Raw genomic sequence first — 14776 nt, forward strand, 5'->3', positions numbered from 1 at the left:
GGGCGGAGTCGGCACCCGGGGGCTGCGATTGGCTGTTTGGGTGGGGCAGGGCGTGACTCAGGATGGGTTGTCGCGCTGTGATTGGTGCCCGGCGTGCGGTGGACAAGTCGTGGGGGGGGAGGGGAGGGGAGGGGCGGTGAGGAGTGAGGGAAGGAGGCGGGTGTTGGGTGGTGGGGGGGGGGGGTAGAGAGAGAGAGGGGGTGTGAGTGGCGGGAGCGAGAGACCGAGGAGCGTGTCCCCTTCCCAGCGTCGCCGCGTTATATTTTTTTTTCCGTCGAGCCCCGAGGCCCGGAGGAGACATGGCGAACGTGTCCGACTGCGTGGTGGTGAGTGAGCTGAGCCACAAGGAGGGGGGGGGGGGGGAGGGAGATGAGGGTGTCATGGCGACCGCGATAAATAAGAATTCCTTGAGGTGGGGGGTGTGGGGGGAGAGGTTCACCGGTGCCGCGTTACCTGTCGCTCCCCCTTTTGAGGTGAATTGTAACCGGGGCCTTGAGGTCGACTGATCCGCCGCCACCGCCGCCACTCTCTCTCTCTCTCTCTCTCTCTGTGTCTGTCTGTCTCCTTCTCGGTCTCCGGTATCCAGGAGAGCGGCTGTTGACTCTTAAGGACGTGAAGGGGGGGCGGCGGCGGCTGCAGCGTGTGGTGGTGCTGGTGGTGTTCTGGCCGAGGGAAAAGCCGAGCCGACACCTTGGCGCTGAGGGCTTGTGGGGCGGGCGGGGGGTGGGGGGGTGGGGGGGGGACAGGGGGTGTTGCGGTGAGCGTCTATACGAGGCGCCGCCGCCGCGTGCGCCTGACAGCAGCTCGAGCACATTGTGACTGACTGACTTGACTGATGCAAAGGCTTTGGGCAATAAAGAAAAGGCAAAGCGAGTGGTGGGGGGAGAGAGACAGAGACAGAGAGAGAGAGAGAGAGAGGGGAGCAGCACCTGCCCAGTCACCGAGGAAGGACGGAGGGAGGGAGGGAGGGAAGGAAGGAAGGAAAGAGGGGGGGTCGGGGGGGGGGGGTTTAATGGCCGTTTGTCATTTTGCGCTTTGGGATTCCGAAGCCCACATTTATTACGTGCGGCAGCCCGGACCCCGAATGGATTCGCAGTCTCATCGCGTGCCGCGCGTTTTCGTCAACGTGCTGACTTTTCTCTCTCTCTCTCCCCCCTCCCCCCCCTCCTCCCCCTCCCCCCCTCCCTCCTCCTTCACCCCAAAACAAAAAATACTGTTCCCTCAAGCGAGAGACCTGAGTTCAGTTCCAGACAGGGCCAAACCTTGGGCAAGTTTCCATACTCCACGCGCCTAATAGTAATCCCTCCCCAAACAAACCAAAAAACAATAATAAATTGGTCATTTTCAATCCGCGACTGTCTGTGGGACACTGCTGTGCGCAATTGGCTGCCGCGTTCGCCCATACGTGTACGGTCAATTCATTTTACAGTCTATTCTGTGAAGCGCTTTGGGACAACAACTACAACAACAAGATTCCACTTATTGAGCGCCTTTCACGTCGGGAGGACGTCCCAAGGCGCTGTACAGTTGGGTCAGGACCCGAGAAGGGGGGAAATGGTCAGGGTGAGGGGAGGGAAGGGAGGGAGCGAGGAGGGGGTAGAGAGTCGAGAGGGGAGCTGAAGGCACGGTCAAAGAGAAAGGTCTTGAGACCGGCCTTGAAGGAGGACGTCCAGAAGACGTGAAAAGCGCTATATCAAATGCAAGGATTATTATTATTATTACCTCGAAACGTCTGGGAAATTGGTCTGGTCGCTTAAGATACTTTTTTTGGTGTGGACTGTAAATGATTGGCGTGGAAAAAAAAACTCCTTGCTTCCGAAACCGCCGCCCTTCACAGAACGTATCGGAGAGCAAGCGCTTGCATTTTGTGATGGGTGCATCTTAAATGAAATAAAGAAACCTCCTGCTGTACATCATGCACTGCTTATAAACTACTGAATCTGACCACTATTTTTCTTCTTAGAATAATAATAATTATTTGCTCATAACTGTTTGCTCATAACATGAAAGAATCGCGCTTGACAGGAAGGGGAAACTGGTGATTTCAGGCATAAGGCTTTTATGCCTGCTCAATCGTTCTTTATTCCTCGTGCTTATTGTCTGCCAAAAAAAAGCACAAGATCATAACTATAGTTTTAACAAACCACAATTTTGCTTGGTGATTCAAGAATGAATTTAAAGCCTTAGGTACAGGTTTGCAAGAGCTCCGGCTTGAGGATCTCAGAGTGTGTATTGGGATACTGCTGGAGTTCAACTGGCAAAAACTTCATGGCTTTCCATTCTATGCAACCTCGGACAAGCTTTTCCTGTTGGTTCTCCATGGAGGGTCACCCTACTGGCAATGACTTTAGCTTGCATGGTTAACAGGTGGTAAGAACCAGTTTAGCTCTATCAAGATTCAGCAGACCTCAGTCCCCATCCCCCAGTAGTAATTCTTCCGGTACCCTGGCCAATAATTCCACAGCTTTTTTGTGGGATGTTCAGCTATGTTAACGTGTTCCCCTGCAAATTCAGTCACCTCATTCAGCAGTAAATCCTGTGAAGCGCTTTAAGACTTCCTCCCAGTGTGAAACTGATTATTACCAAATGCAAGGATTATTTGTTTAGTATGGAGTTTGTACCCAGAGGAATGCATCTGCTTACCTAATTCCAGAGAATTTAAATGAAAGCAAGAAACAACAACAACAACAACAACAAGATTCCATTTATAGAGCGCCTTTCACGTCAGGAGGACGTCCCAAGGCGCTGCACAGTTGGGTCATGACCCGAACAAGGCTTGGGACCTGACCATCTGCACTGACCATTTTGCCAGTTAAACTGTGCAGAATACTTCTAAACTTCATGCTGCTTGACCTTTAGCACTTTAATAATAATAATAATCCTTGCATTTGATATAGCGCTTTTCACATCTTCTAGACGTCCCAAAGCGCTTCACAGAATATACTGTAAAGTGAATTGACTGTATATATGGGCGAACGCGGCAGCCAATTGCGCACAGCAATGTCCCACAGACAGTCATGGATTGAAAATGACCAATTTATTATTGTTTTTTTTTGGAGGGATTATTATTAGGCGTGTGAAGTAAGGAAACTTGCCCAAGGTTTCGCCCTGCCTGGAATTGAACTCAGGTCTCTCACTTGCAAAGCGAGTGCTCTAACCACTGAGCTACAGGACTCCACTTGGCTTGTTGGGTTATCTTAATCTTTTACAAATAAAGTTTTTTTTTATTTTTTGCTTGAAACGGAATACTTACAACATTGGAATCAATGATTGTCTTGGCTCTTATCTGCTGGTAATAGTTGATGTTGCCGAATTATTCTGATGGATTAACCGATGTCTTCTTGCTACTGTAATTTGATCTAACATTTGTATGTAAACTACTCAAAATTGCCATTGCTAATAGTTTTAGTAAATGTCATTACATTATTTGCTTCTTTCAATTTCCATTGAGTCGTGAAATGGGCTTTAAGTAAATATAGAATTAAAAAAATGAAGTTATTTTAAAATTAGATTTTAATGCTTTTACAGTACAAAGAGACTTTGTGTACTTATTGGGAGTTGCCTGGCAGACTGTTAGTAATTGTTCAGAGAAATAGATTTGTGAATTTGTGATTAAATGCAGTCCTTTTTGATTTTGGAATGAAACTGACTGCTACAATTCTGGTTCAGTCATGCAGATTCTTATTTGAATACCCACTAAGCAGAGTATATCACCCTATGGTATGGACATTGTCTTCTTATTATCAAATGCAGTTGAAAAGTTCCAGATAAATCTTCCAACAGTTTAAAATTTGACTTCAAATGGATGTTTACATAAGGGTTTAAACTCATTCTTCCATCCCACACAAATTGTGGTTTGCTATAACTATAGTTATGATCTTGTTTTCTATAGATATAAGCACATGGAATAAAGAAAGTTTGAACAGACAGACATTAATAGCTTTATGCCTGAAGTCATCAGTTTCTATTCTTCTGCAAAGCATATATATTTCATGTAACATACAAATCATGCTTCTTTCATGCAAATCATGCTTAAGAATTGTGGTAAGATTCAGTGGTTTATAAGCAGTTCATGATTTATAGGAGGATGGCTCTTTGTTTCATTTAACTCACTATTTATTTGTAAATTCTGTGAATAACTTTGAGACATTCTGACATGAAAGGTACTGTTTCAGGTGCAATCATTATAATTACTTATGCTTAAATTATAAGCTGCTAGACCAACTTTTGAAATATTTCAAATCTTTAGAAGTATCAGTATCAGAACAACAATATTTGGAAACTTCTCAGATTATGATTTGAGTTTGATTTCAAGTTTGTTTTTATTTTTACAGATAACCGATCAAGAAGAGGGATATGACTTAGATAAGTTTTGTATCCCTAAACATTATTCCGATGATTTAGAAAGAGTCTATATTCCTCATGGGCTAATCATGGACAGGTTAGTAATCTTCATTGTATTTTGAATATCCTGATAGTCTTTTTTAAAATTTAAATAATATATTCCATTGAACAAAAAGAGGAAGAAAAGTAACTTTTATTTAAATCTGTCTCAAAATGTAACACTTTTTGTACAAATCTAGAAAAACACATTTTGTTAGTTTTTTGAGCAAATTGTTTAAAAAAGTGAATATGCTTTCCCGTAATATCATTACATATTGTCAGCCATTGTCAATTTGAAGACAAGGTATATTGTATAATTAGAAATGTTATATCATTGTGAAGATGCTTTTGAGTGAATATTTGTGTTGATAAAGATGAGGTATAGCACTGGTGGGAATACAAAGATTTTCCACTGCAGAAACCAAGTACCGAACATCCCCATTCCATGTAATCTGAAGCTCCCTTTACCTCAGCAAAATTGTGTTCACATTAGTGCCAGAACAGTATTGCAATAGTGACATTTTCCATTCCATCCTTATAGACTTTGTGTGAGAGCACTGGTTTTCAGTCGGGCTGGATTGCACTTGCTGTGAATTGGGGTTGAGACAGACATTTAATGAGGACCATGTGGAGCTAGAAAGAACTGGCTCATCTCATGTAGGGAGTGGAGCCATATTAACTCACAACTCCCTTCTGATTCTCCATCGAAATGGCAGTAAGCTTGATGAGTCAGTAAGCTAATTGACCATGAGAGCATCACAACTAACACATCCACTTTCCAGCAATATTCCTAGCTTGATTTATTTTGTGTGCATGTGTGCCCCTGTAATCCAAGAGACTAATGTCAATAGACCTGCTGTAGCTAACATTAACCAATTTAGCAAAGACCAGGGGGTCAAACCTAAAACTTTCTGGGGTTTTACGACTTTCACTCTTGGGAATGGCTTTAGCAAGTATTTTTGAGCTACTCAGAGCATACTTATGTTATTTAAAATGTTAGTTTTTTTATAAAAGCAAAATAATTAAATAATTTGACACTGCATTTGGCTCATTTTTCGATTTGGTCAGAGTATAATCTCAGCCATTACTACGCATTTTAACCCATTTGCTTTGTAAGTATAGGAAGTTACCATGAAGCCTCCATGTGAACAGACTTAAATGAGGTTGGCTCACTGATCTAGTACTGGTCTACAAATTTGAGGGCATTTTGTGGGAAGTTTCACAGATGGAAAAATTCTGTGTTCAATTCATGGTCAGCTCATTCTTTGAATTAAGATAAAATTTAACAGGAGAAACAAAATAAGTTGCTTTCCAATATGCAAGGGACACATTGTATCCTTTATCATTTCTTCTGCTAATGTTTCAAAATTCAAGGTTTGCTTTTATACGTCAGATGTTTTGCTGAACAAAAACAAAGAGAACAGTTTCTCAATGGAACTTTACCATCTTGTCGCAGTGCTATCTTCAATAGTTTTTAAGATTCCAAATGTTATAGACTTAATTGAAAAAGTTGCAAGCTCACACATGGTCACTTGGACGAGTTGTTCACCATGTTTATACATGTGTTTCTACTGCTGGCACCAAAGAAGTATTGCTTCAAGCAGTAAATTAATTTGAAGTAGCCAAGCCTGATTTCATATACTTTTTGCTACTTATCACTTTGGCCACGGCTGAGGATTGTTACATACAAATGTTATTATGTAAATGCATAGAACTTTGAGAAATTGGTGTTAGTATTTTAATGTTGTCAGAGAAACAGTCACACGACCAACCTTTTTCAATAACGCTTAATTATATCTTTTACATTTTTGGACCACTTGAGAACTGTTGAACTATTTGAGCAGATCCTGAATCAGCTCCAATGTGCTGCCAAAACAACCTGTACATGGTGATTTTTGGCAATTGGGTTCTTTTGATTTTCTTCAAAAATTTGCTCAAGAAGTAATTTGCTGTGAGAAACTGTGCATTAATTCAAAAAAGAAAGCTGGTTCTGTATTCATTTAAAATTTTGATTGCTTTTATATCAACTAGTTTTTAAGTGTATACAAAAAAGATATGAATGCAAGCCGATACAAATTAGTTTATCTTTATTCACAGGACTGAACGTTTGGCCAGAGATATAATGAAAGCTATGGGAGATCACCACATTGTAGCCCTCTGTGTACTCAAGGGTGGCTATAAATTTTTTGCTGATCTTTTAGACTACATCAAAGCACTGAATCGGAACAGTGACCGATCTATCCCAATGACAGTAGACTTCATCAGACTGAAGAGTTACTGCGTAAGCATTTTTTTACCATGTACTGCAACCTTAATTGATTAGAATATACAGCTGTTAAAACAGTTCATTATTCCCCTTCATATTTTCAAGTGCACTAGATCATGTTATAAACTCAGTATATGAAACCAGACAAATTGTCTGCACTAGAGAGATTCACATTTATTGTGAGAATTCATTCTATTTCTCTGTAACATAAACTGTTTGATTGTTTCATTGGAGCTAACCAAAATCATATTTGGAAACAGCGTATTGTTATCAATTGAGTACATTTCATATTTTATTGTAACTTAATTTTGATCTTGTTTTACATATTGAATGTACATGTGACTTCTAAAGACGTTTCCTGTTATCTTAAAACTAACAAGCAGCTTGGAATCATTGGCTTGGAAACTCTGGCTATATACGTCTTCTCTTTTTCTTTTCTGTCCTTCTGCCCCCCCCCCCAAAATCTACTTAAAGTGGTTACCATAGTCCTATAGGATATTGCAACAAGGTGTGATGGACTACCATAATGCTGTTTTTACTGTGAAGGGGTGCATGCAACATCCACTTTATAGTGATTCAATATTGCATTAATCTTTATCAAGTATTGTTGAATTGAATGTAAATGTCACAAAAAATATCATTTTTAAATTGCAGAATGATCAGTCAACCGGTGATATAAAAGTAATCGGTGGAGATGATCTTTCTACATTAACTGGAAAGGTACGTAAATGTACACTTTTTTCTTGAGTTTGTTTCTGATTTGAATAAGTAACCAAAACATCACATCATGTGAATAGAAAATCTCTAGCTTTGGGATGGAAGAGATTCCGTTTGTCTCAGATGGTGGTGTACATTGGAAATGCCACCAGTAATTTTCCTAATAATTCATAGTTTTTGATCTCATAAATGTTCGGTAACTCATCATCACTGAAGTAGTGTATAAGGAATATATTATTCAGTTTATCACATGAGTTGGAGCAAGTTTTTTAACTGCTAAGATTGGTTATATGTGCTATCCATGTGCATTTTAAGTACAATAGTTTGGATGGATCAGACATTGTTAATAATCTTTGCATTTGCAGTTTGATAATTAAATTTAATTGTTAAATGTTTGAGACTGTTTAGATTCCTGAGGTTGGTAGCATATCAGAGACAAAGCGAGTTGGATTATAATACACAATGTTTCACTGCAGTTAGATAATTACACAAAAGCTTTTGAATTTCTCATAATCCTATTGACATTTTTAGCTGGGAAGTCAATGTACTTATGACAATGGCCTAAACAGTTTAATATTCATGAAAGTGAGGAAATCTTAACTGTTCACTGATAAAATGTGGCATTTGAAAAATATTAAATATTTAACATTTTCTCTTCTTCTATGATACAGAATGTCTTGATAGTTGAGGTAAGTTCACAATATTTTATTAAATTAACTGTACATGTTATAATTGTGATAGTTTTACAATATTTCCAGCGTATAAAGTACAGATTTTCAATTTTATAGGATTTCTAACTTATTTGTAGAAGCACTCATTTTTTAGGCAACTGCTTTCTAAGTACTTAAGAATTTATTTATCTAAATCTGATCAATCCCAGTGCAGTTTTTATGGAGAAAAAGGTACAACTTTGGCAATGCATTACTTGACTGTTAAAACTGTCTTTCAGAATCAAAGTAACTTTACAACAGAGACTGCTGTCTCCTCAAATTGGAATAGTAGCTCAAGATCATTCAAGTACTGGTGCACCACATTTCTTAAATTAGCTTTATCTCATCCAAAGGACATTACCTGTAACAATGCAGCGCCCCTGCCTAGACTCTGAGCTCAAAGGCCCAACTGCAGGACCATTTTAATAATAATAATAATAATCCTTGCATTTGATATAGCCCTTTTCACGTCTTCTCGACGTCCCAAAGCACTTTACAGAATATACTGTAAAGTGAATTGACTGTATATTTGTGGGCAAACGTGCCAGCCAATTATGCTCTTCCTTACCCACCCCCCACTATTATACTTCAGGAAGGTTTTTCTTACACTTGTAAGCAATAATGGAAACTAGAATTAACAGCTATATTTGTGTTGAAATAATTTTCTGTTCAAATCATGCATTCATTAAGGCTTATTTATTTTATTTTCAGGACATTATTGACACTGGCAAAACTATGCAAACCCTTCTCAATATGTTGAAGGATTACAAACCCAACATGGTTAAAGTAGTGAGGTAAGATTGTGCTTGCTGTGAGTACTAGCCAATCATTTTTGTTTTAAAATGAAATTTTTTAGCATTGTGTTTAGTGTTAAGGTTGGCTAGCATTGTGTTGAGTCTTAAATAAACACTACAGAATTGTTTTAAAAAACTGCGTGGTTCTGCCCTGTCATTTAAGTTAGATTTTCAGCTATCTCCACCCTTTTGGAGATGGCGCTGATAATGTTAGGAAGTTGAGTTCTGGTTGAAAGCCAGCACTATGGATTGTACTCATAATTTTATTAGTTATCTTTTACTAATTAGAATAAGGTCATAATTTTCACTATCGTTGTGTTTTTATTTTCAGTTTGCTGGTTAAAAGAACACCACGGAGTGTAGGTTATCGACCAGATTGTAAGTGTAACATTTAAAACAAAAGTTTTCTAAATTGTTTAAAGATTTATAAATGGTTATCGAGTTTCTTTCACTTGTAATTTAGTATAATTGATGGGATTGTATAGTCTATTATTTTGGAGCACTGTTGTTGCAGTTTCGTTTAAATCAAGCTGATGGTTGAAAAAGGGTGGAGCTCTTGGTCATTGGTGTTTTGACTGCATTTGATGTGCCTCGCTCCCCTTGCCTCATTCAAGGCACGTCTCGAGACCATCCTCTTTGACCGCGCCTACGGCCACTCTCCTACCCTCCCTACTCTCAACCCTTCTTGATTGCAACCACTCGCTCGGTTCCAAATTCCTGATTGTCCAGCGCCTTGGGGCATCCTCCTGACATGAAAGGTGTTATACACATGTATTGTGAAGATCAAATTTTATGGCTCCTTCCAGAACTTTCTTACTTGGTGGCCCACGTCTTGCTTCTAGGAGCTAAGTGAGCCTTTTGTTTTAAGAATTGTGTTGGACAGAAGAGAAAGTCTGTCTGTCTGGAGTTTTGTACTTCAGAGAACCTATTCCATCTTCTGTTGAATTTTGAGAAACGCAGTGGGGTCTTGTAGTTTACCATTTTCTTTTTAGCATTTGCAATAACAAATTTGTATTCTTTGCTAACCAAGATGACCTTTAATCAGTCATAGGCTTTGAAGTCCCTGATAAGTTTGTGGTGGGATATGCCCTGGATTATAATGAATACTTTAGAGACTTAAATGTAAGTACCTTTTAAAATAAAGTGAATCTTCAAATACATAGACTGCAAGTTTGTGAATATTACTTGATGATGGATTTTCTTTAATTGCATGAATAAAATATTGCTCTACTGATTTTTTTTAGTTCAGTGCTGTGTTTGATTTTACTGCTGCCTTGCTGACTTCCTCCATAGGAATTCTTTAACATGTTTCTGACACATAACAGCTGCAGTAGTGAGTATGTTGAACCATGGAATATTGAAGCTAAAACTTCAAGCTTTGTCTCCCACTGAAGCATATAGAATCTGTGCTGCTTTAACCCATCCAATACTCTGTGCTTATTATAAGAGCTACATAGAGATCTGGGAATATGTTCTCTGGGCTTCTATGGAGGAACAATGCCTTTTGTATTTTTTATGTAGAAGAGACCATTATATTTATCCCATTTGAGAAAAATTGGTATCATTCTGATAATTCAGTAAGTTTTATTTTAAAGATTCATAGTTGCATGTTTTTAAACTTGTATAGCAAAGCTTATATGCTACTTTGTCAGGAGTGAAGTGTTCAATAACATAACGTAAAAGATGTTAGTAAATATTATCAGTACATTTATCTTGTTCATATCTTGTTTATTTTCTCTTTCAGCATATTTGTGTGATTAGTGAAGGTGGAAAAAGGAAATACAAAGCCTAAAGACTACTCCCTGACCAAAGGAGCTACAGATTGTTTACAAGCTCCTTCATTTGACAGGAAGTTACTGTCAATCTCATCTTGCTGTGTGCTCATTGCAGTTTATGAATTTAGATTTTAAAGGGTCCATCATGATCGTGCTTAAGACACTTTATTTTTGTACTGTTAAACATAAAAATTGCATCTATTCAATTCTATCATTGCATTTAATTGTGAAGTTATTACTCAAATTCAGTGAACTTTGTTTTGGTAGGAATCTGAAAATGAATACACTTACTAAAGAAGAATTCTGAAATATCAAGTAATTATAATGCTAGAAAATATAGGCAATGCCACTTTGAATTTAACACTTTTACCAGGTCTATCTGAACATGGCACATCTTGTTAATTTTCTTTTTTTCTTAAAATTTTCTTAACATTTGTGGAACTATAGCAAAATTATCTAAGAAAGAATAAGAAACAAATGAATTTGTCATCTTTTCCACACAGTCTAGAGATGCTTAACATTGAACTAATAATTTATGATGCAAATTCTGACGTTTTCAAACTAAATTATATGAGAAAGACTGAGGTGATTATGTGGATTTCTGCAAATATGCTGTAACCATTAACTGGTACGATATCTGAATTGTGGGGAAAATTGAAAGCCAATTGCTTTCTATGGGGCTAGGGTGAAAAAATAAAATATTAGCTCATTCCTCAGTCCATTGCCTTGTTTAAGAATGGCATTGTCAGTGTTAGGAGTAGTATACTTACCCATCTACCTCAGCACGGGTGACTTCAGCTTTGGTAGAGACTATAGGGTAAAATCAGGATGGTGGAGAAAAATCAAGGAGCTGTCATGTCAAAGATAATTGTAATCTATAAGTTGTTACTGTAGGAGATTTATTATCTACTTTTCAAAAGGTGTGTAATATCAAAGGGAACAGATTTGCAGTCCAGTATGGGAACCCACAAACTCCATATTTAAAGTATCTGATGGGTGCTTATTTCAAAATCAAGTCCATGAGACAGTCGTATTTTAATTATTGGTAGAACCTCACCCTGCAGATACCTCAGTAATCCAGGTCACTCACTATTCAAATTGTTTTCACAAATTTTGCTTTTTTCCCCCTTATTTGATATAGTTGATGACAAAAATCTCAAATTATCGAATAATGGACCAAATAACCCCCTTGACTACCCTTAATAACCAGTTTCTAGATAATTATATAATTTACCTCCAGAATGGGATCTTATGATGCAATTGATGTGACATTCTTCACTTAAACTACAAAAATCCTTGTATTTTCTGGTCGAAGAAGTAAGTGGGTCCCATCCAATGGCCATTGATAATCCCTCCCTTTTTCACCATAACAAAGAAACTTTTGTTTTACCTTCATTCAACTTCCATCTACAAAACCAATTGCAAATCAGTGAGGAAAGGTTTCAATTCCATTGTATTCTTGGGAGCTTAGCGCCATATGAATCCATCGTGATTCAACATCTTTTCCCAACACTTCCACATTATATGTGCATCAAAGTCCATCCACATCATATGTAATGATTATAAGGCATTACAATATTCACTCTTATTTTTCTCTTAACACGCTTTCAATGTATCACAAGCTGTTATTTAAATTATTTTAGCAATCATCATTGCAGCTTATAAAACACCACCTGAAATTTATTTTAACATTGTAATAGAACAGTTCAAAGCAGTGAGATCTATGTTCCATAAAAACAACTGAATCAAGATGATGGTTTTTTAAATTTTAGTTATTAATATTTGCATCTGAATCAAGCTCAGGTTGATGCCAATGAAATCTGCTTTGAATATTTCAACTATTGCAATTTGTTTTGCACCTTTCATAAATGCAAAGTGAGGTCAAAGAGGTACATGCCTTGAATGAGGGGAGGGAGAGAGTCTGAGGGACTCTAGGATCATGATCTACAGAATGGCTGAAAGCCAATCAATGGTGGTGTGATGCGGGGTGAGATGAGAGAACCTTTGAAACAAGTTGATCAAAAGAATATTGATAAATGTTAAATTCTTTATAAAGCGTTTCTATTATTGCTATCAGAATATTTATATTGATTTTATGACTTATTTATGACATGGATATGGATATCAATTGATTGTAATCTAGTTTATCAAAAGTGAAATCAAATACTTTTATTGTGTTGCTCCTTAGGATTGCTTTGTAAGCTGTATTTGTAATGTAAATCAATCTGTGCTTGTGCTGGCTAACATTTTTATTTTTCTGTGTAAAAATGTTTGAGCAAGTATTGAAAGCTAATGATGCTGCTAAAATGAAATTTACTTTACTGAATGAATGAGTTGATGATTTCTTCTGTTTTGGGGAACTGTTATATACTGCATTATATAAATCAGTTTTGTGCTTACAAAAAATCACAATCTGTTTTTTCAAAGGAACCAGCAGAGTTAGGCATAATTTGTAAATGCCCTTTCATTTTAAAATTGAAACCATGAGATCCTCTTTATTTGAAGTCTGGATGTTCAATCTTATTCAATTTAAAATAATAATAATAATAATCCTTGCATTTGATATAGCGCTTTTCACGTCGGGAGGACGTCCCAAAGCGCTTCACAGAACACACTGTAAAGTGAATTGACTGTATATTTGTGGGCGAACGCGGCAGCCAATTGCGCACAGCAGTCGTGGATTGAAAATGACCAATTTATTATTGTTTTTTTTTTTGGAGGGATTATTACACAATTTACACATCAGAGTGAGAAAGTGTTTCATTCATAGAGCTTTGATCTTGATCCAATAAATTATGCAAATGGGCAGCATAATAATATTTGCACCATCATTTTACTGGTTTTAAGTTTACCAAAGCTCTGCCTCAGACACGTATTAGAAAATTATGTTTGTTTTACATTAGCTTAGATACCCTATGTAAAATCGAGTCAGATACAGAATGGCATTGATGTGAATTAATAAATAATTTAATTACATCAACAACTTAGACATGAGAGCCATATTTAAAAAGGATTTGAGTTAATCCTGCATGTTAAACTGCTTTTTAATTTGTGTGTTTATTTTTGACAGCAATAAATCACCAGCAGATGACCATAGCCATTGCCACAAATCATTGCCAATTTTTTCCCAAAAGAAATACACACGACAGAGACATTTCATGTTGCATTTCTTTAACCCCCTCCCACAATCGTTTCCCTTGATGAATTCACTACCACTGTCTCCACCACCACACAATGAAAAATATTGCCAACATGACAAAAGCTATATTTTTAAAATGTAAATTGATGTGCAAGAAAGGAAAATTTTAATTGGTTTTCCAGGATTGATGAATGGAAAATCAGAGTGAATCATTTTGCATACAATCTGAGAATGGGCTTTCTCATTGGGAGGTGAGAAAATTAGTAATAATTTAATTTAATAAATCATTGGAGATTTGAACTGTCCAAATGCAAAGGGCGAAAGAAGACAATTACACCTGCCCAACTTGACACAACGTTTTTTTTTAAACTCATTGAATGTCATTTGGTAGCAGTAGTTTCAGTATCTAGCAAGTCTGTATTCGAGGGTTGTGACAGGCAAAACATGTTTTTGAAACACATTACTGAAGGGCATTCAGCCCTGGTGCTCGTGCTGGATCTTTGAAAGAACAATCGATTCAATCCCATTTACCTGCTCTTTCAGTATACCCCAGTTTGGCCTCAGACTGGTTGTGCAATTTTGATCAACATATTCTACTTTCCTTTATCTGATAACAGTGACTTTGTTGGCGTGTGTTCAGGCATCCAATCCTAAATGAGTAATGTCCACTGGAAGTAGGGGGAAAGGTTTGAAAGTGTGACCAGTCGACTATACACCATTTTACAGCAGAGCCAGCAAGCTGATCTAATCTTAAATACAATACATGGAGAGTGGCAAAGAAGCCATTATTAGCCAACGGCAGTGCTTGGCTTCAAGATGACTGAAGCGATTAATGCCACTGACACCGAGGCTTTGCAAGCCAGTGTGTTTTGTTCAAAATAATGCAATTCAACATGGTACCTAGCGTCGTATGGCAACAGTTGCTGGCTGACTGCTCGCTCGCTCAGGGAGAGAAAGTACTGTATATGGGGTGTTCTGTACTTTTTTGACGC

At 37.9% G+C, this 14776-nt stretch overlaps 1 protein-coding gene across 1 annotated transcript; it reads left to right on the plus strand.

The window, feature by feature from the left end:
* Positions 1-181: 181 nt before the first annotated feature.
* On the plus strand, positions 182-13200 carry hprt1 (hypoxanthine phosphoribosyltransferase 1). The gene is made up of 9 exons (XM_042340727.1): positions 182-326; positions 4335-4441; positions 6481-6664; positions 7304-7369; positions 8038-8055; positions 8788-8870; positions 9202-9248; positions 9916-9992; positions 10615-13200. The coding sequence occupies exons 1-9, from the start codon at positions 300-302 to the stop codon at positions 10660-10662; spliced, it is 657 nt and encodes a 218-aa protein (XP_042196661.1). The 5' UTR covers positions 182-299; the 3' UTR covers positions 10663-13200.
* The last annotated feature ends 1576 nt before the right edge of the window (positions 13201-14776 follow it).

Source organism: Callorhinchus milii, unplaced genomic scaffold, assembly GCF_018977255.1.
Source record: "Callorhinchus milii isolate IMCB2004 unplaced genomic scaffold, IMCB_Cmil_1.0 Scaffold15, whole genome shotgun sequence".
In the NCBI taxonomy this organism is placed as follows: domain Eukaryota; kingdom Metazoa; phylum Chordata; class Chondrichthyes; order Chimaeriformes; family Callorhinchidae; genus Callorhinchus; species Callorhinchus milii.